The sequence below is a fragment of the Brachyhypopomus gauderio genome, chromosome 21, assembly GCF_052324685.1.
Source record: "Brachyhypopomus gauderio isolate BG-103 chromosome 21, BGAUD_0.2, whole genome shotgun sequence".
Lineage (NCBI taxonomy): Eukaryota > Metazoa > Chordata > Actinopteri > Gymnotiformes > Hypopomidae > Brachyhypopomus > Brachyhypopomus gauderio.
The window spans coordinates 11,321,754-11,349,253 of NC_135231.1; the positions used below are offsets into that span (position 1 = coordinate 11,321,754).

The 27,500-nt window shown below is 51.5% G+C and overlaps 1 protein-coding gene across 1 annotated transcript in view; it reads left to right on the forward strand.

Moving 5' to 3' along the window:
• Positions 1-27,500, forward strand: part of LOC143485293 (plexin-A2-like) — a gene marked incomplete at its 3' end in the record, with an annotated part of 91,611 nt that overhangs the window by 61,542 nt on the left and 2,569 nt on the right. The window contains exon 4 of the mRNA XM_076984677.1: positions 9,283-9,417. Coding sequence (XP_076840792.1) covers positions 9,283-9,417 — 135 coding nt within the window. The remainder of the gene's footprint in view (positions 1-9,282; positions 9,418-27,500) is intronic.

The following is a 27,500-nucleotide window of genomic DNA, read 5'->3' on the forward strand; positions in this document are numbered from 1 at the left end:
CTCGTTCGTTTGGTTGTAATCTCTGCCTCGTTCGTTTGGTTGTAATCTCTGCCTTGTTCGTTTGGTTGTAATCTCTGCCTCGTTCGTTTGGTTGTAATCTCTGCCTCGTTCACACACTCTTCTGCACATTTGAGTGTTAGAGAGAGCGAGAGAGAACAGAGTCAACAAAGCAACAACATCCTGGATATTTATGTAGTCCTGCTGTGTGTGTGTGTGTGTGTGTGTGTGTGTGAGAGAGAGAGAGAGAGAGAGAGAGAGAGAGAGAATGTACCTGCAGACTCAGTGGTATCAGATAGCCTGTTCAAATGAAAGAATACACCACTCTTTTTAGACCAGCTATAGTGCATCTCCATCTACATGGAAGGACTGCTACACACACACACACACACACACACACACACACACATCCTCACATCCTCCTCTGTCTATATCTAGCTGTCCTTTCTCTCTCTCCACACCTTTGATTCTTTATTCTCCTCTTCGCGTTTGGCTGTCCTATTTCCAGTGTCCTAATCACACTTTTTCTTTTTTACAATCACACTTTTTTTTTTTACTTTTCTCTCGGACTCGCTTTCTTTTGCTCTCCTCATTTCCTCGCCCATTCATACGTCTCTCTCTCTCTCTCTCTCTCTCTCCCTCCCTCCCTCCCTCTCTCCTCCAGTTCCATGGCCATATATAGTCCTGGGCACAGCTGAATGGAGTGATTTGTGAGCGTCATAATCAGGGTGTTTAAGCTTCCCTCCCCATAGGTGGCCCACAGTGGATTTACGCCTGGTGCTCTTCTGTCAGGGGTGCACACAATCTCCTGTCTGCGGAAACATCCGCCCGAGCCACACTGGGCCACGGCCACGGCGGAAGGTTCCGGATGGAGAAGGAGAGGTGGAGGTGGATGGGGGTAACTGTCTCGGAGCACCATCACTCCAGGGTGGGAGCGCCCCCGTGGAAACACAACGCTGGAGGGAGGAAGCGTGATTGGGGGTCCAGCGTAAGGCAGGAGGAGAAGATGAAGAAGCACTCGTGAAAACGAATGAGGTGCGGTGGCGGCTGGGAGTCACAGCGCTGGTAAAAATAGCGGGAAGAATGAGGATTGGCTAATAAATCCAGAGGCCCGTCTTGGGGTTCAGCAGAAGCAAGTGATCTTTCACACCTGGTCCCCCTCCAGCTCCCCCCCCCCACACGCCCTTTGCCCCCCTGCACCTATCTCTGACCACCCCCCCCCCCCCACCACGGATGACAAACCAGCCTTCCACTCTCTCATCCCTCGTTCACTCCCTCCCTCTTTCCTGCTGTCTGTCTAGTGTCTAATAAGGTCCAATGGGAAGTGGCAGTGATCACTCTCACTAATGTCTGTTTGATGTAGACGCCATGCAGGGTCGGCGTGATAAAGCAGTCGACTACATCCGTCAGCTACAGACAGGCTCAGGCCTTCACGCCCAAGATGAACCCCGCTGATAGGGTGTTGTGGGTAATGTAGTTTTGCCGCTCTGATAAGGCTAAATTGTTCTAGTTCACGGTTTAAAATCTTTGGCGTCTTATTGGCGATGAAAACACAAAACTTTCAATTAGACTTTACCATTTTTATTACTGGGAAATAAACTGTAATGGCTTAAATTATTCTTGGATTAAATTCTCCCCTGGGTGTAATTTTATTGAAGTATTTAAGCTAGCAATTGCCCTCTCATCTCCCTGTGCTGTCCGCCCTGGTTTTCGTGCCATTATCCTGGTTGAGCGTGTATTTGGAGCACTGGTAACATCATCCCCTCGTGTCTGCGCTACTCTCGTCGCCTTTTCGTCGGAGAGAGGGACGACTCTCCGCACCGTCTCTGGGCCCAGGGGTTCGAGACAGATGATCGGGCCCAGAGCCCACCTGCCTGAGGGAGTTTCCCACCTTTCTCCTTTGGTCCCGCCCCCTCGGGCCCGGTAAAGTGAGACCTTCCCCTCTGACCTTTCCATTTGACTCGCTGGCCTGTTCTGATCCTGACACAATGTGCTTGTAGAGAATCTTGATGAGAGACTTGATTCACCTCTGATGTAAACTTTAGTTGATATTTTTTTTATTTCTTCTGGGACATCACGTGTGATTTCTCAACCCCGGGGTGATGTTCACGTGAACACGGGTGCGTTTAGATTGGTCTGGAGTGCCTGTGAGATGTGGTGGTGTTCACGTGAACACGGGTGCGTTAAGATTGGTCTGGAGTGCCTGTGAGATGTGATGTTCACGTGAACACGGGTGCGTTTAGATTGGTCTGGAGTGCCTGTGAGATGTGGTGGTGTTCACGTGAACACGGGTGCGTTTAGATTGGTCTGGAGTGCCTGTGAGATGTGGTGGTGTTCACGTGAACACGGGTGCGTTTAGATTGGTCTGGAGGGCCTGTGAGATGTGGTGGTGTTCACGTGAACACGGGTGCGTTTAGATTGGTCTGGAGTGCCTGTGAGATGTGGTGGTGTTCACGTGAACACGGGTGCGTTTAGATTGGTCTGGAGTGCCTGTGAGATGTGGTGGTGTTCACGTGAACACGGGTGCGTTTAGATTGGTCTGGAGTGCCTGTGAGATGTGATGTTCACGTGAACACGGGTGTGTTTAGATTGGTCTGGAGTGCCTGTGAGATGTGGTGGTGTTCACGTGAACACGGGTGCGTTTAGATTGGTCTGGAGGGCCTGTGAGATGTGGTGGTGTTCACGTGAACACGGGTGCGTTTAGATTGGTCTGGAGGGCCTGTGAGATGTGGTGGTGTTCACGTGAACACGGGTGCGTTTAGATTGGTCTGGAGGGCCTGTGAGATGTGGTGGTGTTCACGTGAACACGGGTGCGTTTAGATTGGTCTGGAGGGCCTGTGAGATGTGGTGGTGTTCACGTGAACACGGGTGCGTTTAGATTGGTCTGGAGGGCCTGTGAGATGTGGTGGTGTTCACGTGAACACGGGTGCGTTTAGATTGGTCTGGAGGGCCTGTGAGATGTGGTGGTGTTCACGTGAACACGGGTGCGTTTAGATTGGTCTGGAGTGCCTGTGAGATGTGGTGGTGTTCACGTGAACACGGGTGCGTTTAGATTGGTCTGGAGGGCCTGTGAGATGTGGTGGTGTTCACGTGAACACGGGTGCGTTTAGATTGGTCTGGAGTGCCTGTGAGATGTGGTGGTGTTCACGTGAACACGGGTGCGTTTAGATTGGTCTGGAGTGCCTGTGAGATGTGATGTTCACGTGAACACGGGTGTGTTTAGATTGGTCTGGAGTGCCTGTGAGATGTGGTGGTGTTCACGTGAACACGGGTGCGTTTAGATTGGTCTGGAGGGCCTGTGAGATGTGGTGGTGTTCACGTGAACACGGGTGCGTTTAGATTGGTCTGGAGGGCCTGTGAGATGTGGTGGTGTTCACGTGAACACGGGTGCGTTTAGATTGGTCTGGAGTGCCTGTGAGATGTGGTGGTGTTCACGTGAACACGGGTGCGTTTAGATTGGTCTGGAGGGCCTGTGAGATGTGGTGGTGTTCACGTGAACACGGGTGCGTTTAGATTGGTCTGGAGGGCCTGTGAGATGTGGTGGTGTTCACGTGAACACGGGTGCGTTTAGATTGGTCTGGAGGGCCTGTGAGATGTGGTGGTGTTCACGTGAACACGGGTGCGTTTAGATTGGTCTGGAGTGCCTGTGAGATGTGGTGGTGTTCACGTGAACACGGGTGCGTTTAGATTGGTCTGGAGTGCCTGTGAGATGTGGTGGTGTTCACGTGAACACGGGTGCGTTTAGATTGGTCTGGAGGGCCTGTGAGATGTGGTGGTGTTCACGTGAACACGGGTGCGTTTAGATTGGTCTGGAGTGCCTGTGAGATGTGGTGGTGTTCACGTGAACACGGGTGCGTTTAGATTGGTCTGGAGGGCCTGTGAGATGTGGTGGTGTTCACGTGAACACGGGTGCGTTTAGATTGGTCTGGAGGGCCTGTGAGATGTGGTGGTGTTTTGGGCGACGTTAATACTGCAGCTACATCAAGTCTTTATTCTGCTTTCATTAAACACTTTGGATTAACAAGTGCTTAAGTAAAATTAAAAAGATTCCTGCTGCACATTTACTGCGAGAAATACTGAAACGTTGCTCTTTTTTGAAGAAGGCCTCTGATTGGACGGTTAGGTGGTGGTAGAGAGCTGCGGGGGGGGTAGACTGTGGGGCAGTTCGGAGTTCTCTGTTCTCGTCAGCTGTGCACAATTAGCAGTCTGGCTGATCTCAGCAAGATCGCACACTGCCAGTGTGAAAATGCCTCCACCTAACCCAGGAACGGGGCCTTCCAGGACCTCCTAAAGCAGGACGTTTGGGCCAGTCAAGCAGAGGAGAAGAAAGCACCACAACCACCACAAGTTCTTCGCCGTGAGTGCGTCCGTAATGAGCTGACGAGGTGTGTCCCTCCCCACCCCAGTCCGTCTCCGCTGGGTCTACACACGCTTGGTTGCAGTGATTCTTCTGCAGGAGGAAACAGGGTGGATTGTGGTGGGATCTGACCCTGCTTCAGGGCCTGGTCCCTGGTTCCTGGTGGCGCAGAGAAGCAAAATGCATACTCCAGTCCACAAGGGCGGCGCTCTTGAGCCTACCTGGTTTTTTTATGTGCCGTATTTGTCAATTGTGAATATTTGTCCTCCACATTTACCCATCTGTGCAGTCAACACACACACACACACACACACACACACACACACACACACACACACACACACACACACACACTAGTAATTAATAGGGGGCTGTGGATCACACGTACCCAGAGCGGTGGGCAGCCCTAGCCCGGTGCCCGGGGAGCAGTTGGGGTTAGGTGTCTTGCTCAAAGGCACCTCAGTCATGGCCTCAGGTCTGGGAATCGAACCCACGACCCTCCGGTCACAAGACCAGTTCCCTAACCACCAGGCCATGACTGCCCATTAAGTGTAGTGGCACTTAAAGAGAAAAGTTTACATTGACATTTATGGAATTTAGCAAACGCTCTAATCTGGAGCAACTTACAGAAGTGCTTCGGTTGTCTAGTGTTCAAAGCAATCCAAAAATACTCATGCTGAAACCTAGATTGAGTGATACAGTACAATGCAGCTAAGTTCAAGACAATTCCAGTACTCTTACTAGATGACAAAATGATCATGTGCGAACATAAAGTCTTCCTTTATGTGCGCGAGTAGCTTATATTTCAAGTGCATGTCAAAGAGGTGAAACGCCCAAAAGTTTTCAACCAATTTCATTCTCAGCACAGTCTCAATTGCGCTCGCCTGTGCCGCTCAAAGGTACATTAATGTCTCCTTTTGCTCCAGACACGTCTCTCTTTCTGTCTTTATTCTAAATATTCATCTGATTTCATTTCCCTGCACTTGGGAAGCTGAAGGACAAAAGGTCACCATCACAATGAGAAACACTCTTAATTCGTTTAATAGCCATTAAACCACTGTGAAATATTTGGTTACTTTTTTCTTAGCTTCAGGCTGTCAGATGCTTATTATAGAAGAAATGTTAATGAGGTATGTGGCATCTACCTTTGAAGTTGCACTCAAATTATAGCATGGCTTCCCCCCCCCCCCCCCAACACCACCAGAACTGGTGTTAGTGAGCTAGAAGACGTACCCTTCCCCTAATGGACTTGAGGAGCGTTCATTTGTATTCAACACGTTACGTCCTCCTGATAAAGGAAACACAGGGAGTGATCCTGTCCTTTAGCGTACGTTCCTGTGTGACTCCTGTTGTGTGTGTGTGTGTGCAGGTGGTAGCACCCCCCCCCACCGTAGGGTTACGCCAGCTGACGGTTCACCACAGGACCAACCATGCCGAACCTACAACCACTGGCTGAAAAGTTTCAGTACGTTAGACTAGAAAGTAGGATAGCAAACTTCTGTAGCCACGAACAGCTATAAAAAGGCGAAGTATTTTCAGTGAAATTGGCAAGCGATAGAAACACTGGGTCTCCAGGTAATTCACTTAATTAGCCAAGCGGTGTTTTAATTGAGCGTTCATGATAAGTTCACAGAGCATGTACAGAGAGGGCAAGTGCCGTCTGTCTGAGATGTGATTAGCTGCTGCTCGACTCATGCTGTGTGTGTGTGTGTGCGTGTGTGTGTGCGCGCAGGAGCACATGATGCGTATCTATTTGAATACTTTTTCGGGCAATGTAAATTTGTGGGCATGATCACGTGGTGTTTTAAAACAATGGCCTGTCTGTGTGCGTGTGTCTGCATGTCCATGTCTGTGCACACGTCCCTGTGTGCATGTGCCTCTGTATGCGCGTGTGTGTGTGTGTGTGCTCGTGTGTGTGTGTGTGTGTGTGTGTGTGTGTGTGTGTGTGTGTGTGTGTGTGTGTGTGTGTGCGTACTCAGATTCTCACAATCTCTGTCTGCACTTTATACATGTAGAGTTGAGTATGTAACCCTGAATAACTGAAGAGTGGTTTTATACATTTACATAAAATTTTATTTATAACTACAGAAATTTTACACCCACAACCATGATGTGACCGCGGGCATCGACACATACATATTTATAGTAATGCCATGCTGAGAGAGATGATCAGGGTGGGGGGGGGGCGGGGCTAAGCCACTGATTGACAGCCGGAGTGTACCTGCCTGAGCTGGGGGAGCCTTCAAGGCAGGTGCTGTTCTCATGTGCACACAGATCATGTGACCACGTTCCACAGCGGGTGTGTGTTCGTGACGCCTGATACGGGTCGTACAAGTCAGGAGCAGAAAGTGTAATGACCTTACTAAAGTAGAAGGACTAGAGTCAGCAGAATTCACACCGTATTGTGCTGTGTGTGTGTGTGTGTGTGTGTGTGTGTGTGTGTGTGTGTGTGTGTGTGTGTGTGTGTGTGTGTGTGTGTGTGTGTGTGTGTGTGCGTTTCGCCTTTGCAGCCACAGCAGACGGTACGTGGCCAGAAGATAAATGAAGTATACTAAGGACGTTCTTAGCTGCAGCCTCTGTCCTCTCTCTCTCTGACCTCTGTTCCTTCTCTCTGACCTGCCTGTAATGCCATTTTCATGGCTCTCGTATCTCAGCCGTGAGCAGTACTGAGGCGATTACATCATCGCTGCCCTTGGCTAAATTCAGATTTCTGACTTCCTCTTTGGCGTGACCACAGCTGCAAGCGCTCCGATGGACGCTGACCTCAGGCGTAACACTAACCTGCACCATCGGCTGGGCTGTTGAGGCCATGTGCCTGTTGTAAGGACTACAGTAGTGTGTTTCCTTCTGCTAGATTCCCTGTGTGGGCGGCTGCCATTAAGGACTTCTCTCTGAGCTCAACCAGTACCTTACTCAAGGGAGAGACTCGTCTGAGAGTGTGCATGTGAAAGAGAGGGAGAGAGAGAGAGAGAGAGAGAGAGAGAGAGAGAGAGAGAGAGAGAGAGAGAGAGAGAGAGAAGGAGAGCTCATCACCTCAGACTGACGGCGTAATCTATCCTGTGGTCTATCTCACATCTGCCGTAATCCATTTGAACCATGTTGGCTCGTTTGTGGGTTCACACTCAAGTGACTGCTTCTTTATCAGGCTGATCCAGAAGACTGGATTACCCTGGAAGAGAGAGAGAGAGAGAGAGAGAGAGAGAGATAGAGGCAGAACCTTCATGCCACTCATGGTCCCTCCACCCATATTCACCCTAATGGTGGTCCAGTGGGCCTGCACTGACCACCAGGGAGACGGGGTCATTCACCCCGCATATGGAGTCATGGTCCTGCCAGAAGACACACCTTGTGGAGGCATGTTCCATGGTGGGCGTGGCCACGGTGGCAGTGGGTGTGGCCATTGCCCACACCCACACGTGAGTGGTTAGTGTGCTCTCTGTTGCATCAGCTTCCTTCACGGAACCACGCGTGGATCCGTTCGGCCCGACGCTGTCGGAGAGTAAACGTGATGAAGCCCCACTGGCTGGGATGGTTCTGCAACCGTACTGAACGAGTACGGCCCTTTGAAGAGTGAGAGAGAGAGAACAAGGCTGTTTCAGCTTCTTCAGAGCACACCCCCCTCCTAACCCCCCCATCTACCCCCCCCACCCCTCATACCCCCTCATACCCCCCCCCCCCCCCCACTCCGTCTCTGCTGCAAGTTGCCTTCATTCTGCAGTAGGTTTTTTTTCACCCAGTCCGCCTGGATTACACATCTAATCCATCACCTGTGTCAGCTTGAAGAATTCGGGTGTCAGCAAGCATGTTCTCCCTCTCTCCCTCTCTCTCTTTCTCTCTCTCTCTCTCTCTGGGTTTAAAGCGCACTCCTTTGTTCTTCACGTTGTACTACAATCGCCTCTCCCATAACGTGCGCGTTACAGCCGCGGCCTTCGAGGGGCACGTGTCACTTCCCATCGGTGCACGTCTGAGCCTTAAGAGCCTTCAGCCTTGGAGAGAGAGGTAGACAAGGGGGGAGACGGAGAAGAGACGGAGGGGAGACGTCAGGAAGTCAAAGCGGGCTGGATTTTCCCCGACCCTTCACCTTTGACCTTGCTAGAGGTCACGCCGCCCACTCCCACATGCATGCGTGTTGGCTGCACAGGTTAACCTACAGCTGTGTTCAGTGTCCACTAGCAACAGCACCTCTGTTGGCACACAGGATGTGGGAAACACAGCAGACCCGACACCAGTGAAACGGGCCGTAAAAAAAACCCTTTGATGTTCCTTCCTGTAGCTACGACTGAGCCTCAAGGATCGGTGTTTTAAAGAGTGTGTAAACAAAGTAGAGAGAGGGAGAGAGGAATGAAGAGAGAGAGAGGAGAGAGGGAGAGATGGAGAGAGAGAGAGAGAGAGAGAGGAGAGAGAGCAGGAGCTCTGGGCTCTCCAGACCTCAGCCCTGTTCTTCAGCTCAGAGGGTGGATGGCTGCCATTAATGTTCCATCACACACACACACACACACACACACACACACACACCCTCGTAAACAGACTCGTGCACACGCAGTTTTGCATTTTACACTTCCTTTGTCTTTCCTGTACTTCCCGATATCTATTGAGCCCGACTGCACAGTGTGTGTGTGTGTGTGTGTGTGTGTGTGTGTGTGTGTGTGTGTGTGTGTGTGCGTGCGTGCGCGTGTATGTGTGTGTGTGTGTGTGTGTGTGTGTGTATATGTGTGTGCGTGTATGTGTGTGTGTGTGTGTGTGTGTGAGGAGTGTGCTGGGACTGTACTGGGAGTGTGCAGTAATCACCAGGTTATTTCCATGCGGGTGAACGGTCATTTCCTCTGTGTGATCAGGGATGTAGGAGAACCGTGTTTCTACTGCAGCTCGCTGCTCCAGAAGAGGTTCTGGTGCCGGTTTGCTCATGTTCCCTCCTCTTCCTGTTTCAGATCCGTGTGGACGGCCCTCCTCACGGTGGAGTGCAGTATGAGACGGTGTCTGTCATTAAAGACGGGAGCCCCGTCCTCAGAGACATGGCCTTCTCCCTGGACCGCAGTTACCTCTATGTCATGTCTGAGAGACAGGTTGGTGCTAGGCACTCACACACACGCTCACACACACACACACGTGCACTCACACACACACACACACACACACACACACACACACACACACACACACACACACACACACACACACTCACACACACGCTCACACACACGCTCACACACACGTGCACTCACACACACGCACACACACACACACACACACACACACACGTGCACTCACTCACACGCTCACACACACACACACACACACGTGCACTCACACACTCACACACACGTGCTAACACACTCTCACATACACTCACACACACGCTCACACACACACACGTGCACTCACACACTCACACACACGCTCACACACACACGTGCTAACAAACACTCTCACATACACTCACACACATGTGTGCTAGCACACACTCACACATACGCTCACACACACGTGCTAACACACACACACAGGCATGCACTCACACACACATCTCATCTCTCCTCTCTCTCTCTCTCTCTCTCTCCTACACCCACTGTCCCATCCAAACTGCTCATCACACAAAGGAAAAAATATGACCATATCTGCCAGCGTAGATGGAGAAAATATGATGATGGCATCCGTCACAAAGAGAGAGTGAGCTTCCACCTGCATAGATGAGGGAGAGAGAGACAGGGTGAGAGAGAGAGAGAGAGTGAAAGAGAGAGACAGAGAGGTAGAGAGAGACACACAGAGAGAGAGATTGAAAGAGAGAGACAGAGAGGTAGAGAGAGACACAGAGAGAGAAACAGTGAGACTGAGAAAGAGACACAGAGAGAGAGAGACTGAAAGAGAGAGACAGAGAGGTAGAGAGAGAGACAGAGAGAGAGACAGTGAGACAGAGAGAGAGACACAGAGAGAGAGAGACTGAAAGAGAGAGACAGAGAGGTAGAGAGAGAGACACAGAGAGAGAGACAGTGAGACAGAGAGAGAGAGGAGTGAGCACCTACCTGCACAGATGAGGATCACGTAGAGAGAGACACAGAGTGAGACAGAGAGAGAGTGATGAGACAGGGATACAGAGAAAGGAAAAGAGATGACAGAGAGCATGAGACAGAGAAAAAGAGAGATGCAGGGAGCGAGGGAGAGGGGGAGGAGGGAGGGCGAGGTCACCCCCGGAGCCGTAATGAAGTGCACGCTGGCTGAGAGACAACCTCTCTGCTGTCATATTAAGCAGCAGCAGCATCACGGGAACAGAATGACAAGTTCAGGAAAAACAACAAGAATGTTGGAGTCAGTGATGGATGTGTGCTCTGCTCCCGCACGCCTGGGCCGTCTTATTTTAGCCTGGGTGCCCAGGGCTGGGTGGGGTGGGGTGGGGACTGGTGGAGGCCCAGGGGCAGGTGGTCAGGGTGCTTCTGGGTCTGTGGGGCGTCTCTTTCCAGGCAGCTGGGGCAACTGGGGCAGGTGCACCCCCGGCTTGGCCCGGCTAACGGTGCAGTAACGTGCCCATCCGCTACGCCTGCCCTGCCCTCTGCACTCCACCCTCTGACCTCTGACCTCCGCACTCTGCAGCTGTCTGCTAAGGTGAGATGCTATTGGCCTTTTACTGAGATCTGTTGTCTGCTGCGATTTGAGCTAAAATGGCTGAAACTGTCAGCAGCCGTATTGAGACGTCAACAGAACGTGTGTGGATACGTAGTGGCCACCCACTAAACACCAAAGAGGATACAGTGAAGATATTTCCCCATTACATGCATGTGTGTCTGCTGGTGGAGGGGAAGCCTGCTAGCAAATTAGCCTGAAGTCACCAGCACAAGTCCACACCACCCAGGCATTATGGGCCAGAACCATATTAACCATATTAACCATATTAAAGATGCTCTTGAGTTAATTACAGTTAAAGGTTCACTGAGGGCTCGACCTGCAGTGTAGATACAAATGTCCCACAGGAAGGTTTCAGTAAGTGGATAACACTGAGGAGGAGGATGAGTGCTTCACGTCGAGGAAGAACACGTTGCATCTCGTATTCGCAACACAGAGCGCAGTTTATGTTTCAAGGCCATGCACGTCTTTGACAATGTAATAAACAAACGCACATACAGGACTGGGCTGCCAAACCCCCCCCCCCCCCCCCCCCACACACACACACACACAACGCTACAGAGCTTATTTGCCTTCAGCGCTGAGACACACACACACACACACACACACACACACACACACACACTCTCTCTCTCTCTCACACACACACACACAAACACACACACACAACGCTGGAGAGCGTATTTGCCTTCAGCGCTGAGACACACACCCACACACACACACACACACACACACGCGTGCCCGCACACACGCACACACACACACGTGCCCCACGGTGCCCCACATGCCCCACATGCCCCACGGTGCCCCACATGCCCCACGGTGCCCCACGTACCCCACGGTGCCCCACATGCCCCACGTGCCCCACGGTGCCCCACGTGCCCCACGGTGTGAGGTGGTTGGGGACTCACAGTGCTGGTTCCTGAAACATTTACTAACATGCAGATGAGCTTATTGTGACATTTTGTGCAGGGAAGTGAAGTGAAGTTTAGACAGGGTGGTAAACAGACCTGCTGCAGCTGTGTGGTGTAATGTCCTGTATCAGCTACACGTCCAGGTAGGTTTCATAGTAAAACAATCATCTGTTCTCATATGGCTGCTGTGTCCCGGGTTGAAAGTGAGACTGTCTGATCCTTTGTCTGATAAAGGAAGTTCTCTGTGTCGGTTATTTGTGGGAAAATTGCAAACTGGAGCAGGAGAAGTTAGAGGTGAGGTCATGGTCAGGTGTTGGGGTTAGGTGGTGGTGTTTGGTGTTGGGGTTAGGTGGTGGTGTTTTGTGTTGGGGTTAGGTGGTGGTGTTTGGTGTTGGGGTTAGGTGGTGGTGTTTTGTGTTGGGGTTAGGTGGTGGTGTTTGGTGTTGGGGTTAGGTGGTGGTGTTTGGGGTTAGGGGTTGGGGTTAGTTGTTTGTGTTGGGGTTAGGGCTAGGTGTTTGGGTTAGGTGGTGGTGTTGGGGTTAAGTGGTGGTGTTTAGTGTTGGGGTTAGGTGGTGGTGTTAGGGTTAGGTGGTGGTGTTTGGTGTGGGGGTTAGGTGGTGGTGTTTGGTGTTGGGGTTAGGTGGTGGTGTTAGGGTTAGGTGGTGGTGTTTGGGGTTAGGGTTAGTTGTTTGTGTTGGGGTTAGGGCTAGGTGTTTGGTGTTTGGGTTAGGTGGTGGTGTTAGGTGTTGGTGTTTGGTGTTGGGGTTAGGGGTTGGCGTTAGAGTTGTGTTGGGGTTAGGTGGTGGTGTTAGAGTTTGGTGTTGGGGTTAGGTGGTGGTGTTTGTGTTGGTGGTGTTTGGGGTTAGGGGTTGGCGTTAGAGTTAGGTGTTGGGGTTAGGTGGTGGTGTTTGTGTTGGTGGTGTTTGGGGTTAGGGGTTGGCGTTAGAGTTAGGTGTTGGGGTTAGGTGGTGGTGTTTGGTGTTGGTGGTGTTAGGGGTTGGGGTTAGTTGTTTGTGTACTCGAAAATGTACTCGAAAATGCTTGAAATTTTAACTGTATTTCGATTCACAACAAATTCACAGCTGTCTGACTGAACAATCCTCATGTTCTTTGCAGTGATCTCCGAAACACCCTTCAAAACAGGGGAAGGAACATTTACCTGACAAATTTTAATGTTGCATTGTGTTACAGGTTTAAAAAGTGGTGGAATTTAGACTAAAGTACTCGAAAATGCTTGAAATTTTAACTGTATTTCGATTCACAACAAATTCACAGCTGTCTGACTGAACAATCCTCTTGTATTACGTTGTAATTCCAGGGCGAAGCATGAGAGAACATAAAAACGTTAAGATTGGGTGTTTTGAAAATAAACAACCATTAAATAATGTGATAAAAAAGGCGAATTATTTTGAATCATTTTGAGTACATGTATAAATATGTAACTTAATTAAGCTTAATGTGCTGTAAAATATTGAAAATGGACCTTGAAAGTGCCATACAAGTGCATGAATTCCACCTTATAAAGGTGTATGAACCCTGCAAACACGACTTTGTTCATTGCGCTGAAGCGCGGAATGCGCGGTTACAAAATTCGAGAGGTGCACGACCTGGCAACAAGACTCTGCCTTCACGCACTCACGACCTGGCAACAAGACTCCGCCCTCACGCACTCACGACCTCACACACTCATGACCTGGCGACAAGACTCCGCCTTCACACACTCACGACCTCACGCACTCACGACCTGGCAACAAGACTCCGCCCTCACGCACTCACGACCTGGCGACAAGACTCCGCCCTCACGCATTCACGACCTCACACACTCACGACCTCACGCACTCACGACCTGGCGACAAGACTCCGCACTCACAACCTCACGCATTCACGACCTGGCGATGTGACAGCGCGTGGGGTCCTCGCGCCTGGGCGGAGCCACCGTGTTTGTGTCGTTTTTGCCGCGCGGACTCTCGCGCCGGTCGTGACGCTTCAAGTATAAACCTAGCTTTAGGGTTAGTTGTTGGGAGTGAATCTTCAGATCCTGCCGGCAAAAATGATGGCCAGCTCAGCTGGACATGGGGGCCTTAAACTAATAACCACAAAAGGTCAAAACTGCTTTAGCAGAGATGAGCTTATTAGAAAGAAAGAGAGGGAACAAGAGAGTGTGAGAAAGAGAGAGAGTGGGAGAAAGAGATGGTGGAACAGAGGGAGAGAGAGGGGGAATGAGAGAGTGGGAGAAAGATGATGGAACGAAGAGAGAGAGAGGGGGGTATGGGAAAGTGGGAGAAAGATGGCGGAAGAGAGAGAGAGAGCAGAGCAGCAGGAGGGAGAAAAGTGGAGTGAAACCATTTGTAAATGTGTGTCAGACTGTTTCAAGAATAACTCTCCCTCTCCTGGGTTTCCAACGTTGGTCTGTTGCAAATACTCTTTTTTCTTCGTACCTCTGTGCTGAGCTGAGACCACCTGACTTGAATACACAAGTGAAAGACCATAACCAAATCCACCCTGCTCTGCTTAGTGGAGTCCAGACCCAGGGACAGGCCCCCAACGCACCTGCAAATGGAGCCTATCCCAGACTGCTTTGCATAGCTCCGCCCCACATGGGCTGCGGCCGACGCCCCCTGAAGGTTTTGCAGATGCGTTTGCATGTGGAGCTGTGAGTCCAGACCGAGTCGGCGGCCGGCGCCTTTTGTGCGGTGTTTCGCTCCAACCCCCACCCGACCTCACCGTGGAGCGCCATGGCGACAGTGGCGAGAAAGATTGCCAATTACGCCTCAATCACACCGGTGGCGGCTGAAGAATAGATCGTCCACGTACACGCTGGGCTTTTTTATGGCTTTATCAGCACCGGTGTAAGACTGTGAGGACCCACTGCACCTCAAACAGCAGCGTGGCGTGATGAGTCTCGCCACTAATCACTTCCTTTAATTATCCACCAACGCGGGTCGGCTGCTGCAGGCGCCGTGACGCTGGACAGAACATCCAGGAGGGTCTGGCAGGGCGAAACGAGACACCCGCCGCCGACCCACGACCCGCAGCGCGGGACAGACCTGGTGGGCGTGTGCGGCCGACGTAACTCCCCCGTAAAACCTGCACCGTTGCATTGCCGATCGTCGGCGTAATCGGGACGTCTCCTGCACGCCGGGTTCTCAACGCCACTCCTAAGTGTCCTAAGTGCTCATCTGTGAAATTTAAAATCCATGCTTGGCTTCCTTCTTTCTCTGCTTTGGGAGGCGGCTTATATGCTCGGCGTCGTGGCAACCCTTTAACCCGGCCCCCACGTCGTCTCCGAGCACCTCCCTCTTTGTTTCTGTGGGGATGAGGGATGTGTAGGAAATGAGGTGTGGTTATCAAGCGCGGGGGAATAGGTTTTTTTCCCCCGCAGTGAGATTGACTACAGCCTTTCCTCTCGTCTGCCTTCTGCACCAACAGGCACCGCAGCTACTGTTCACAACATCCACGCTGTTTCTACGCATCTAGAGCCTTTCAGTCAGATATCATCTAGTTTTGCTCTATCTCCCCATAGGAGGAAAAAATCGAGACATTGCCACAGAGGGGTGGAATCCTAAATCACTCGCCCGCAGGTTACGCAAAACATATCTGTGTACATTTGTGTGGAAATATATGCATAGTAATTCTTGGCCTGTGGGCCCTGATAGGGACCTGATGGCTTTGGATCTGGGCTGCGATTTATGGCTTTGTGATGTGCAAGGGGCTCTTTTTTTCCTTTTGGTTGTTTTCCTGATTTACAATGTCCCTCATAGCAGATGCAGGCTGAGTGTGTGTGTGTGTGTGTGTGTGTGTGTGTGTGTGTGTGTGTGTGTGTGTGTGTGTTGGTGGGGTGCGTGTGTCTGGTTCGCAGCTTGTGTCGAGTTGCGTCTGTAGGGGTTATGAGAGGGGGAGGAATTTATATGACGGAGGGCTAACAGGAAATCAGCCAAGCACAGGATGTGATTAATGAGAACAAAGCAACATTAATATTCGGTTAAATACTACACACATACATGCACACACACACACACACACATACACATACACACACACATTTACACACGCACATGCACACACGGACACACAAACGCGCACATGCACGCACACACACACACTCGCACACATGCCCACACACACACACACACACACAGGCAGCCATGCCCACACCCCCCGAGACACACATACCCAGACGCTCACGCACACCCACACCCCTCCCCCACACCAGTGCGTCTACTGTTATTGTATTCCCTGTCAGAGGAACCAGAAGAAAGATGTGGAAACAGAAATGTGATTGTGCTGAAACTCCTTACTGAAGCCAGACAAGGGATTTTGACCTTAGCAAAGCTTGAGCTAGACCCTTTAGTCTCTCTCTGTGTGTGTGTGTGTGTGTGTGTGTGTGTGTGTGTGTGTGTGTGTGTGTGTGTGTGTGTGTGTGTGTGTGTGTGTGTCTGTGTGTGTGTGTGTGTTGGATTTTCTTATGGCCAGAACCCAATTTCATAATGATTCCCATTTCCCCATACAGAGAGCAGCTACAGGTCTCTCCATGACCCCGTTAGAGGGCAGTTACTCTTGCCAAGGAAAGGCTGCAAGTAAAGTGGTTTGACCTGTGACCTCTGTCTTCCCTCCACCCACCAATCAATGTCACTCTGTCTGCCCTGAATAAAGAGTTTGATTAACTAAAGTTTCTGCAGTAATGAAAAGGGAGCACTCAAGCCTTCTGAATGGTGGTGGCAGTGGGGGGGTGGGGGGGGGGGGGGGGCTGCCATCATCGTGAAATCATTCAAAGCCGTTGGGGCGTTTATACCAAGTGTCTGTGGTCCTCTACTGAGCAGGCTCCATCTTCACTGGTTGTGATGTGGCTGACTTTTAACTCTTGTGGTTGACTTTTAAACAGCGTATCTGTTACGCTGGCTCCGTGGTCCTGGAGTTCTCTGGGTGCTCTTGGTACTGGGTTCACTGGAATCCTGTTAGGCCATTAGACCCTGCTGGAGGTTTGGTGGGTCGAATGCCCACGTCTGTCCCACGCAAATCCCTGAAATCACAGGTGGTCCGATCCTGGTGCTGCTGGGAGCCGGGGTGATAGCTTGGCGCATGCTAATGCCTGGCTTGATGGATACGGTGTCGTTCCTTATCGTGCAGCTGGAGGGCGCCGTCGAAGCAGAGGTTGCTGCCCGGGGATCGATGGTGAAGATACGGTCTGCTCCGCCGCGTCGCTGTCGGCCGTGTCCCCGTGGCAACTCGACGGCTTCACTCGCTATTGACACCAGGACAAATCAGGATAAATGCCCACGTCAATACGTCCGGCGTCCGCCATTATTGATGAAGCCATTTAGCTTGCTCACTCTCTGAAAGCTAGTTGCGATCTGGGACTTTCGCCGGACCCCGAGGCTTCCTGGGAGATGCTGTCGCTCTGAGGTCAGTGACCGACCTCCCTTGGTGCATCACACGGCCAAGGGTCGGCCGAGAGGTCAGCTCTAGATGGACTCTACGGCCAAAACGATCGTTGGTGGCTGGAGTCACGTGACCCTCCAACACAAGCTGACCCCCTCCTCCTCCTATCATCGTGGCAGCTGAAGCGTACCCAAGCCGGGCTGAAGCTCCGCGTTTGCGTTTATTCCTGCTCTGTGCATCAGTAATTGACTTGAGCTCGGATTAGCGCTAATAATGGAAGAGCACGGGAACCGCTGGCCGGTCCGAACCTCATTATTTGATAGCAAACCTCCTGTCAGCTTCCATCACCTCATTAATTAGAATGAGGAGCGCCTCCCCCCTCTTCCTCCTCCTCTTCCTCCTCCTCTTCCTTCTCCTCCTCCTCCCCCCCTTCTTGCCGTTTTGCTGCCTGTGAGTGAAATGGCATTTGGAGGCTCAGGATTGCGGATTGGCCCGTGAAGTCCTCGCTCGTCTTGGGGGGGGGGGGGGGGTGGGCAACCTGACCACGCCCCCAATGACCCTTGACCTGTCAGGCCCCCGTGGTATGTCCTCTGTAAGGAGATGAGCTCCCATTGCACTGGGCACTAATACAGTCTGAGTCCTGCAGGTAGCGTCCACGCCCGCTGCTCCCTGCTAACCCTGCGGGGAGTGTCCCCACGCGGCTTCAGGGTGGCTCCACGAGCCCGTAACGAGGGCCGGTGTCTCCGTGTGTCTCCGTGTGACTCCGGGACCCGTGTACAGCGTTGTGTTTGGAGACGCCAGCTCCTGTTCCTCATCACACGCCACGGTCGTTTCCTCAATTTGCGCGTCGTTCGTCAAGCTCGTGTCACAGACACGCCATGGCGACGAGGCGCTGCGGTGCGGAGCGGCGTGGGCTTGTCAGGCGTCAGTCAAACGTGTCGTGGAGAATCGTTTCCAAAACACACGCTCGCTCGCACACGAGATATCTCGCGGCACCAAATAAACAAATTTCCCGAGCGTTTCCCTTGTTTGTGTGGGCAGTGAAGTGACATTTTGGTAAGTTTCTCATAGTTGACTTCTCCTGGAGACTGTCTCGCCGGCTCAGGAATCAGGCTGAGGGATGGCGGGATAATAACGTCCGCAATTAAAATGTTCTGCCATGTCAGGAGTGGTCGTGGCTGTCACCGAGTGACGGTGTAATGGTGGAGCCTTTGTGTGTGCTTCACCGCCGCTAAAACAGCTCCCCGGCGGCCGCCTCATCTAATAGTGGCGTTTCTCTGCCCTAATTGCAGGCTTTAATTGCAATAATTATTTACAAGCCTAATTAAACAAAAAAAAGGATTCTTGGGGAGAAGTAACTGCCAGTTGAAGGAAATAGGCATGGCTGTGTCAGGAGGGAAGACGCTGACGGTGGCGATGGAACTAGCGTGCTGTCATTACCGCTAGCTGTCTAATTGGCCGAGGCAGAGACGTGCGACTCGGGTGCCGTCTCTCTCTCCCTCTCTCTCTGTCTCTCTCTCTCTCTCTCTGTCTCTCTTGGCAAGCGAACACAAGCTTGTCCGTCCATACGGAGTGTGTGTAACGGCCCTGCTGACTGCCCGTGTGTGGGGGGGGGGGGAGCGTAACAGAGCTCACGACGTATCGCTGGGCTTCTTTGTCCCGGAGCTCTGAAGACGGGCGGCAGGAGAGAGCGGATCCCCGCCTCGGACGTTCAGACGTTCATTACGACAGGTTCAGGCGCGTTGGCAAGGTGCTCCGTCTGGGTGCGTTGTTTGGCTGCGGGGAAAGGGAAGTTGGCCTTGGCACAGGAGACCGTCTCTTCAGCTTAATGTGTCCTGCGAAAACAATCGTCTTCTGGAGGAAACCGAGCTGTTCTCTCTTTCACGTCCGTTTCTGTTGCTAATGTATTTTGAGTGTGTATAAAAGCACACCCTTCTTTGTTTAACCCCTTTGCTACATCATCTTGGTCACCTCAGAATACCCTCGGCCCGTAGGAACCGTATCTGTTATTGACCACATCATCTGCTGTTCTTTCCAGGCAGGATTTGTGTGTGTGCTTTTCTTGTTACCAGCGTTGGCTTTGGTGGTGGATCAAGGAGAACCCAAGTTCAGGCCTTTTTTAAGACTTCGGTCTGTGAAACAGCGGAACAACGAGCTCCCCTTTCCTGCGTGTTATTGATTACAGCCGGCCAGACGTGTGAGCCGCGTGAGACGAGTCCCAGGCAGTGCTGGGCTGTAATAGATTCACGTGGCTCGCCTCCCACTGAGCCTGCGTGCGCCCAGACAGAAACTGCCAATGTCTACCTGTTCTCTCGTCACTGGATGTCACTGTGGACTGGGCTCCACCCCCCACAAGCCCCGCCCCACACAAGCCCCACCCCCAGGGACTGCCAGACCCACATATGCTCTTCATCTTAGTGGCTCCCACTGCCTGCGTGAGACGGTTATCAGGCCAGCTCACGTGGCAGCGATGTTGGCATGTCTCGCCCATCCGTCCTGCCGTCCCCCCCGTCCCCCCTGTGTTGTCCTCGCCGTGCGATCGTCCCTGTTCTCGGCTTTTGAGCGGCATCGCCGGCCGACAGCACGAAGAATCAATCCACCTACTCCCCGGCCCTCCTCCACGGCCCGCACTGAGAGAGCTGTCAGGGTGAACTGTGTTGATGGATGATAATGATGTGTGTGTGTGCGTGTGTGTGTATGTGTGTATGTGTGTGTGTGTTTTCTTTTCAATATGGTCAGCAATCAGAGACTGCTGCTACGTGTGACTTGCTCCAGAAACACCCTCCCTGGGTTGCCCATTCATATGGAAATATGGTGGCTAGTGCTTATTTCGCTGCATGTTTCTGATTGGCCTGGGTTCTGAGGAATTAACCCACACCCACCCAACTCCGTTTAAATGTAAATATTAACACAGATCGAAATTGAAAAAAAAAAATGTCGAATCAAACCTTTTACCTCGTCACCCTGATCCAACCCGATCAGAGCCTCGCTGGTGCTGTCTGGTCCACCTTTCACGTACCACCGCCGCTCTTGCGAACATGTCCTGAATCGGGCGGAGGTGGTAGTGCAACAGAAGCTGTGAGGGTGGGGCCACCAGGCCGACCCCCACCCAAGGACCGAGAGCATCGCGGCTCGACGGACCTTCCCGTGTTAACACATCGTGGACGTTGTCAGAATGGTGTGACTTCTCCGGTGTAAACGTACAGATGGATAATACCAGGGGGATGAATTTTTTGGCACGAAGCAACGGCGGATTCGGGGCTGTTTGTCGTCATCGCGGTGGGAAGCGACGTACGGACTCCGTCTCCGCATCCAGCCAGCCGACGTCTAACGAATGATCCTGGGTGGGTGGGGGTGTCGCTCCCGGAGCCGACGTGCTCATTGTGTGCCCGTCTTAGACAGAGAACAGCTCTTTCTCTCCGCACCCCGCCTTGACAACATCAAGCAATATGACAGCGTCACGCAAGTTATTCAAGGGAGCTTGGTGATTGTGTTATTAATAGTCCCTCTGAGGTGGGGGCTCCTCTAGGTGTATGGGCCAGTCAGTCAACCCCATTTGTTTGTCTGACAGTTAGTGGGCTTAAGACAATAAGCACTATAGACAAGTTCAGCTCATTATCGAAGCATTGTGTTGGCTTTTCATCACACTGGGAAAGAGATGAACTCTTAAGAGCATCTGGAATTAATGAGGGCCCACGTGACTGCCTGCTTGTTTGCTGTCCTGCTCCGCTGAGCTCGGAGATGTTTCCTTGACATCTTTAGGTTTCACAGGTACATCGGTTCCAGTGAATCAGCATTCTGTGTCTCTATTATATGAGAAGCACCAAGCCCAGGGCCGACGGGGGGGTCAGACCAGGATGGGGCCACAGTTACACTCTCGTGTCTTCATAGACGTGGTGTAAATTGGGTTGTTCTCGGGATGTAGTGGAAAAGGCACCTGAGCTTGTCTCTCCTCCTCCCCCTGGCCCTTAAACCCGGACAGAAAAGCATGCTGGGAAAAACCCGCCAAGAAGCTACCAGACCAGTGGGGTGCAGTCAACCCCACCATCTGTATTCTTTCTCCCTCTCTGACCCCCCCACACTCAGAGAGGGAGACACACACACACACACACACACACACACGTACTGAACAAACACACATCCTCACTCTCCTCACACACACACAAACACACTCTCCTCACACACACACAAACACACTCTCCACACACACACTCCTCACACACACAGACACACACTTCTCACACACACACTCTCCTCAACCACACAACCACACTTTCCTCACACACACACACTTCTCACACACACAACCACACTTTCCTCACACACACACACTCTCCTTACACACACTCCTCACACACACAACCAGACTCTCCTCACACACACAAACACACTCTCCTCACACACACACACAAACACACTCTCCTCACACACACACACAAATACACTCTCCTCACACACAAACACACTCTCCTCACACACACACACAAATACACACTCCTCACACACAAATACACACTCCTCACACACAAACACACTCTCCTCACACACACACACAAACACACTCTCCTCACACACACACACACAAATACACTCTCCTCACACACACACACAACCACACTCTCCTCACACACACAAACACACTCTCCTCACACACACAAATACACACTCCTCACACACACAAACACACACCTAATCAAGTGTGCTGTGCATCAACCCCGGGGTCAGAGCGACCCTCTGACTGGATGCCGTGTTTAAATCAATAAGCCCCCTGCTATCTCTCCTACAGATCTGTTCGTGTCTGTGCGCGCGTGTGAGTGTGTGTGAGAGAGAGGGAGGGAGAGAGAGAGGGAGAGAGAGAGAGCACATGCACAAAATCAAGAGAGAGGAAGACCTCAGCCTGTTGGTGTGTGTCTGGACAGATGCATTATTAACTCCTCATACACTGACTGATCCACTACCTGCTGTCCGTTCCCACTGTGTTATTAGCTTAGAGACCGGCCCACCGCTGCTCGGGGACGTGCTGGAGATTCTGTTAAACCCCAGTGCAGATCCTGCTGTCTTCACCCACAAGCATCTGCCATCTCTCCAGCCCCAGTTTAATGACATTATGTAGTTTTTGAATTTTGTTTTGTCGCTCGCAGCCCAGAGAACATATGGCAGCTAATTGCATCAGCATCTTCGTCAGTTAGTTGCCGTGACGGTCAGGCTGGGAGCGGCGTGGCCCTCGGCCCAAGCCCCGCCCACATAGTGAGAGGAGAGCTCTGGATCTGCATGGCCCCGCCTTAGGGAGGAGGTGCCTGTTCCTAGCTGACAGACAGACAGCCAACAGGAGCTTTCTGTCTTGTTTCCCTGAGGGCCGTTGGAGAACTTAACAGCTGTGTTCAGCAAATCTTCCCTTGTCTTCCTCTCTCTCTCTCTCTCTCTCTCTCTCTCTCTCTCTCTCTCTCTCTCTTTCTCTCTTCCTCCCTCTCTCTTTCACTCCTCCTTTCGCTTTATATCTCATTAGAATCATAGTGTTAGTGGTGACTCTCACATGTGTTAAAACAAGAACATCTTGGTGTAGTCTGCACAGATTTGTATGTTGTTGGTAGTAAATGGGTTTTTTTTGCTTTTAACAGGAAAAGAATGTTGCTACATAAGTGGTAGTGTGATGTGGTACTTGAGCTGTGTGTGTGTGTGTGTGTGTGTGTGTGTGTGTGTGTGTGTGTGTGTGCGCGCGCGTGTGTGTGTGTGTGTGTGTGTGTGTGTGCATGCGTGAGAGTGTCAGCTGTCTTCACACAGATAATGTCTCAGTGGTATCCAACTCCCAGCTCACCTACACTGTCTCTCTTCTCCTTTCTGCTCCCATAAAGAGGATTTCAGTCATACATAATTAATATCCCACTCTCTCTATCGACTGGCTGCGTTTTTCAGCTCTCTGTCTACAGTCGATCCCCTCTGTTCTTGATCTGTCTGGATCCTTCTCCCTGGCACCCTCCTAAACGCCGGCCAGGCTTTACTGGAATCGCGTGACTCCTGTCCTGTGTGCTTTGGCCAGCGTGCTGGGCAGGCGTCCGGCCCGGCCTCCTTACCCCGCAGACGGCAGTCTCACACACACCAGCGCCCCCCCCCCCCCCCCCCCCGGTGGCCCCCAGCGCCTCACACACACTGTGATTCCTCACTGCCCGTCTGGCTTGGAACTCCTGATAGTCAGCCAGCGGTTAGAAAAAAGTTATAATGAGCTTTTCAAGTAACGAACTGCTGTGGACGCCTTTCATATGCACAGCATCATGGGTAATAAAGTGTGCATTCAAAGAAGGATGATTATCTTCCTGCACTCATACGGTACCTCAATGACCTCTGGGCGTTACTCGAATTCACACTGGCCTGATAAGTTCGTAATAAGAAATGTTCACAGTTATCATGGATTTGGATAATAGGCTGTATAGTTTGCCAGTCAGCATGTGTGCTAAGCCCCCACCACCGGCGCATAAGCTAAATTCTCTTATTTGGACAGTCCTCCATTTTGTAATTTGAGTCCTGCTGTGAAGTGAAATGTTCAAATCACATGTACAAGGGCTTTTGTTTTATAAAACTCTGACCATGGACTTTTGTTTTATAAAACTCTGACCATGGACTTCCTGAGATGTTGGAGTGAGGCTAGGCATGGAGAACTCCTTTGTTTACTAACATGAAAAGTAACCATTCATCATAACGCTGATGTGCAAATAGCCGTGGTGCGATGGTGAACAATAGTGCCAGAGTCTGGGCCCCACAATGAGGCTTTTTCTTGTGACTTAATGGTGAATCGATTCACCTGAATGGGTTTTGTGATGCGGGTCTTTCTGGAGAGTCATTCATCAAACGCCGCGGTCTAGACTGCCAAACGTGAGATAAAGGTTTTGGTGTTGATGTTATAGGGAGGGTTATAGGGAGGCTTCCCATAATGCCCTGGTGCTGGATGTGCGATGTGGTAGAGTTCCACCGTGAGGTCCGCCCAGGAGCGGCCGGAGAACGTCCTGCTCCACCGGCGATGCCGTGTCCCGCTGTGTCGGACGCATGGACCTTCGTTTTGCAGACATGGCGGCGTCCAAATGGACGATGTACAGTGTCCACAGTGGAGCGGTGGAGGGTGTCAGGATCTCATTTTGATTAAAGATTCAGAGTGGCTGACTGAGCACCATCTGAAGGTAGTGGATTAGGTGTGTCTTCTGGATTAGGTGTGTCTTCTGGATTAGGTGTGTCCTCTGGATTAGGTGTGTCCTCTGGATTAGGTGTGTCCTCTGGATTAGTTGTGTCCTCTGGATTAGTTGTGTCTTCTGGATTAAGTGTGTCTTCTGGATTAAGTGTGTCTTCTGGATTAGGTGTGTCTTCTGGATTAGGTGTGCCCTCTGGATTAGTTGTGTCTTCTGGGTTAAGTGTGTCTTCTGGATTAGGTGTGTCCTCTAGATTAGGTATGTCCTCTAGATTAGGTGTGTCTTCTGGATTAGGTGTGTCATCTGGATTAGGTGTGTCTTCTGGATTAGGTGTGTCTTCTGGATTAGGTGTGTCTTCTGGATTAGGTATGTTCTCTAGATTAGGTGTGTCTTCTGGATTAGGTGTGTCTTCTGGATTAGGTGTGTCCTCTAGATTAGGTATGTTCTCTGGATTAGGTGTGTCTTCTGGATTAGGTGTGTCATCTGGATTAGGTGTGTCTTCTGGATTAGGTGTGTCTTCTGGATTAGCTCATCAGTGTGATGGAGGCTGAATGTGGAATGATGTGTCAGATCCTCGTCCATAGTTATCATGAGGGTCCCTCTCAGTTCTTCTGTCTGTTCTTCTAATGAAGAAGTCATGATCTTCTCATCACTCACATCTCTCCCTTTCCCCACATCTGCAGAAGAGCCAGCACACTGCTCAGTCTCACCATTTATGTCTCTTTCTCTCCTTTTCTCTCTCTATCTCTCTCTCTGTCTCCCTCCCCCGCCTTCTCTTACCCCCCCTGCAGCGTCCACATGCCCCACTGAGAGACCTCCTCTTACAATCAAGCATGGTTTGATTGAGTTTTCAGCAGGCACAAGCACGCACACACACACACACACACACACACACACACACACACGTGTGTGTGCTTGTAGACCTTGTGCACTCTACCAAAACTAAAATGCGGTAAACGTAGAGAGAGATAATATAGTGGGCAAAGTGTGTGTGTGTGTGTGTGTGTATGTGTGTGTGTGTGTGTGTGTGTGTGTGTGTGTGTGTGTGTGTGTGTGTGTGTGTGTGTGTCAGTCTGCAGGTGTGTCTGCCAAGAGTGGTACACGAGTGTGTATGTATATTTGTGAGTGTTTTTGTGTATGCCATGAGGCCTGAGACTGTGTGTGTGTGTGTGTGTGTGTGTGTGTGTGTGTGTGTGTGTGTGTGTGTGTGTGTGTGTGTGTGCGTGCGTGCGTGCGTGCGTGCGTACGTGTGTGTGTGTGTGAATGTGTACAGCTCTCTCTCCCCTGAGAGGTTTAGGGGGCAGATGAGGGTGCTGCCCCCCTGTGCTGAGTGTCTGTCACTGCAGCCCACAGAGACAGACGCTGCTTCAGGGGTCACACCTCCACCTGCCCAGAATGTGTTCCAGGTGGAGGTTCTAGAAAAGGTGTGTGTGTGTGTGTGTGTGTGTGTGTCCTTGGGGGGGCATATGTTAGTTTACATGGGAAGTGTGTATGATGGAGTGTATATGAATTAGCAGTTCTGCGCTTGAGAGCACATGATCGATAACTCCCATAGCTGCAGGACTCAATGCTTCTCATTAAAAATGAATGTGTGGACGCATGTGTGTGTGTGTGTGTGTGTGTGTGTGTGAGGTGGCGGTCTGTCCCAGAAGTGCCAGCTGTTTATCGTTTCCCTCAGAAGACAGTGGGAGGGGTCAGAGCCTTGGTTGCTATAGGAACAGCAGCTGGTACTGGGTGAGGTGTTTTCAGCGTTGGGCTGTAGGACTTCTCTACATCTGGAGATGTGTGAGGTTGCTGAGGTATTAACTAAAGAAGGACTTCAGATAATCTGTCTTCTACTGGCACCAAGACCCTCTCTCTCTCCCTCCTTCTCTCTCTCCCTACATCCTTCTCTCCCTCTTTCTGTCTGTGACTATCTCTCTCCCTCCTCTCTCCCCCTCTCTCCCTCCTTCCCTCTCTCTCTCTCCCTCTTTCCGTCTGTGACTCTCCCTCTCTCTATCTCTCCCCCTCTCTCCCCCTCTCTCTCTCTCTCTCTCTCTCTCACGTTCGATCTATCTTTCTAATGGCGCTCCATCTCTCAGTAGGTTTGCCGGTGGGTGTAGTAACAGAGAGTTAATGTGGCCGTTTATTCATAGTGTCCTGAAGCAGCACCCACCTGCTCCACCCTCCACCCCCACCCTTACAGGCCTCCCGGGCCGGGGGACGGTGTCTGTCCGGCGCACTGGGGGACGGTGTCTGTCCGGCGCACCGGGGGAGGTGTCTGTCCGGCGCACCGGGGGACGGTGTCTGTCCGGTGCACCAGGGGACGGTGTCTGTCCGGCGCACTGGGGGACGGTGACTGCAGTACGTCGGCAGGATGTGGGCAGGACCATGTCAGACACACACGGTCAACATCTCTCATTCTGCAGAGAATTAGGCTTCAAAACAGAAATGGAGAATGTGAATAAATGTACTATGCAAAATTATAACGCAGTTGTCATGAGCACGTACTGGATTAAATGTGCACACACATGGACACATGATACACACTAACACACACCCACACACACACACAAACGAGAGAGAGAGAGAGAAAGAAAGAGCATCATTGTGTCACCTCGCCGTGTTGAGTGACTGCACTGTGTGCAGAGAAACAGCTGCTTCACTCTGCAACTCCTTTCTGTTCATCCCCCCACACCAAACGCCTGCGTTTGTCTTCTCTTGTTCTTCACACACACACACACACACACACACACACACACACACACACACACACACACACACACACACACACACACACACACACACACACACACACCTGCCGGAGCTTTATCACTCTGTTCCACAGCTGTCTCTACTGCATTACTTTTTTATTAGCCTTTAACATATCCATACATCTGCCTTAGTGAGGGAGCTTGTGCAGAGACGCAGTATCCACTAACCACACCTCGCTAGCTCGGCCAGCCCACCAGGCCCGCACGTGAGCCCAGCATGCCCACCAGGCGGGGCACGTGAGCCCAGCATGCCCACTAGGCCCACACGTGAGCCCAACATACCCCTCAGGCCCGGACATGAGCACAACAT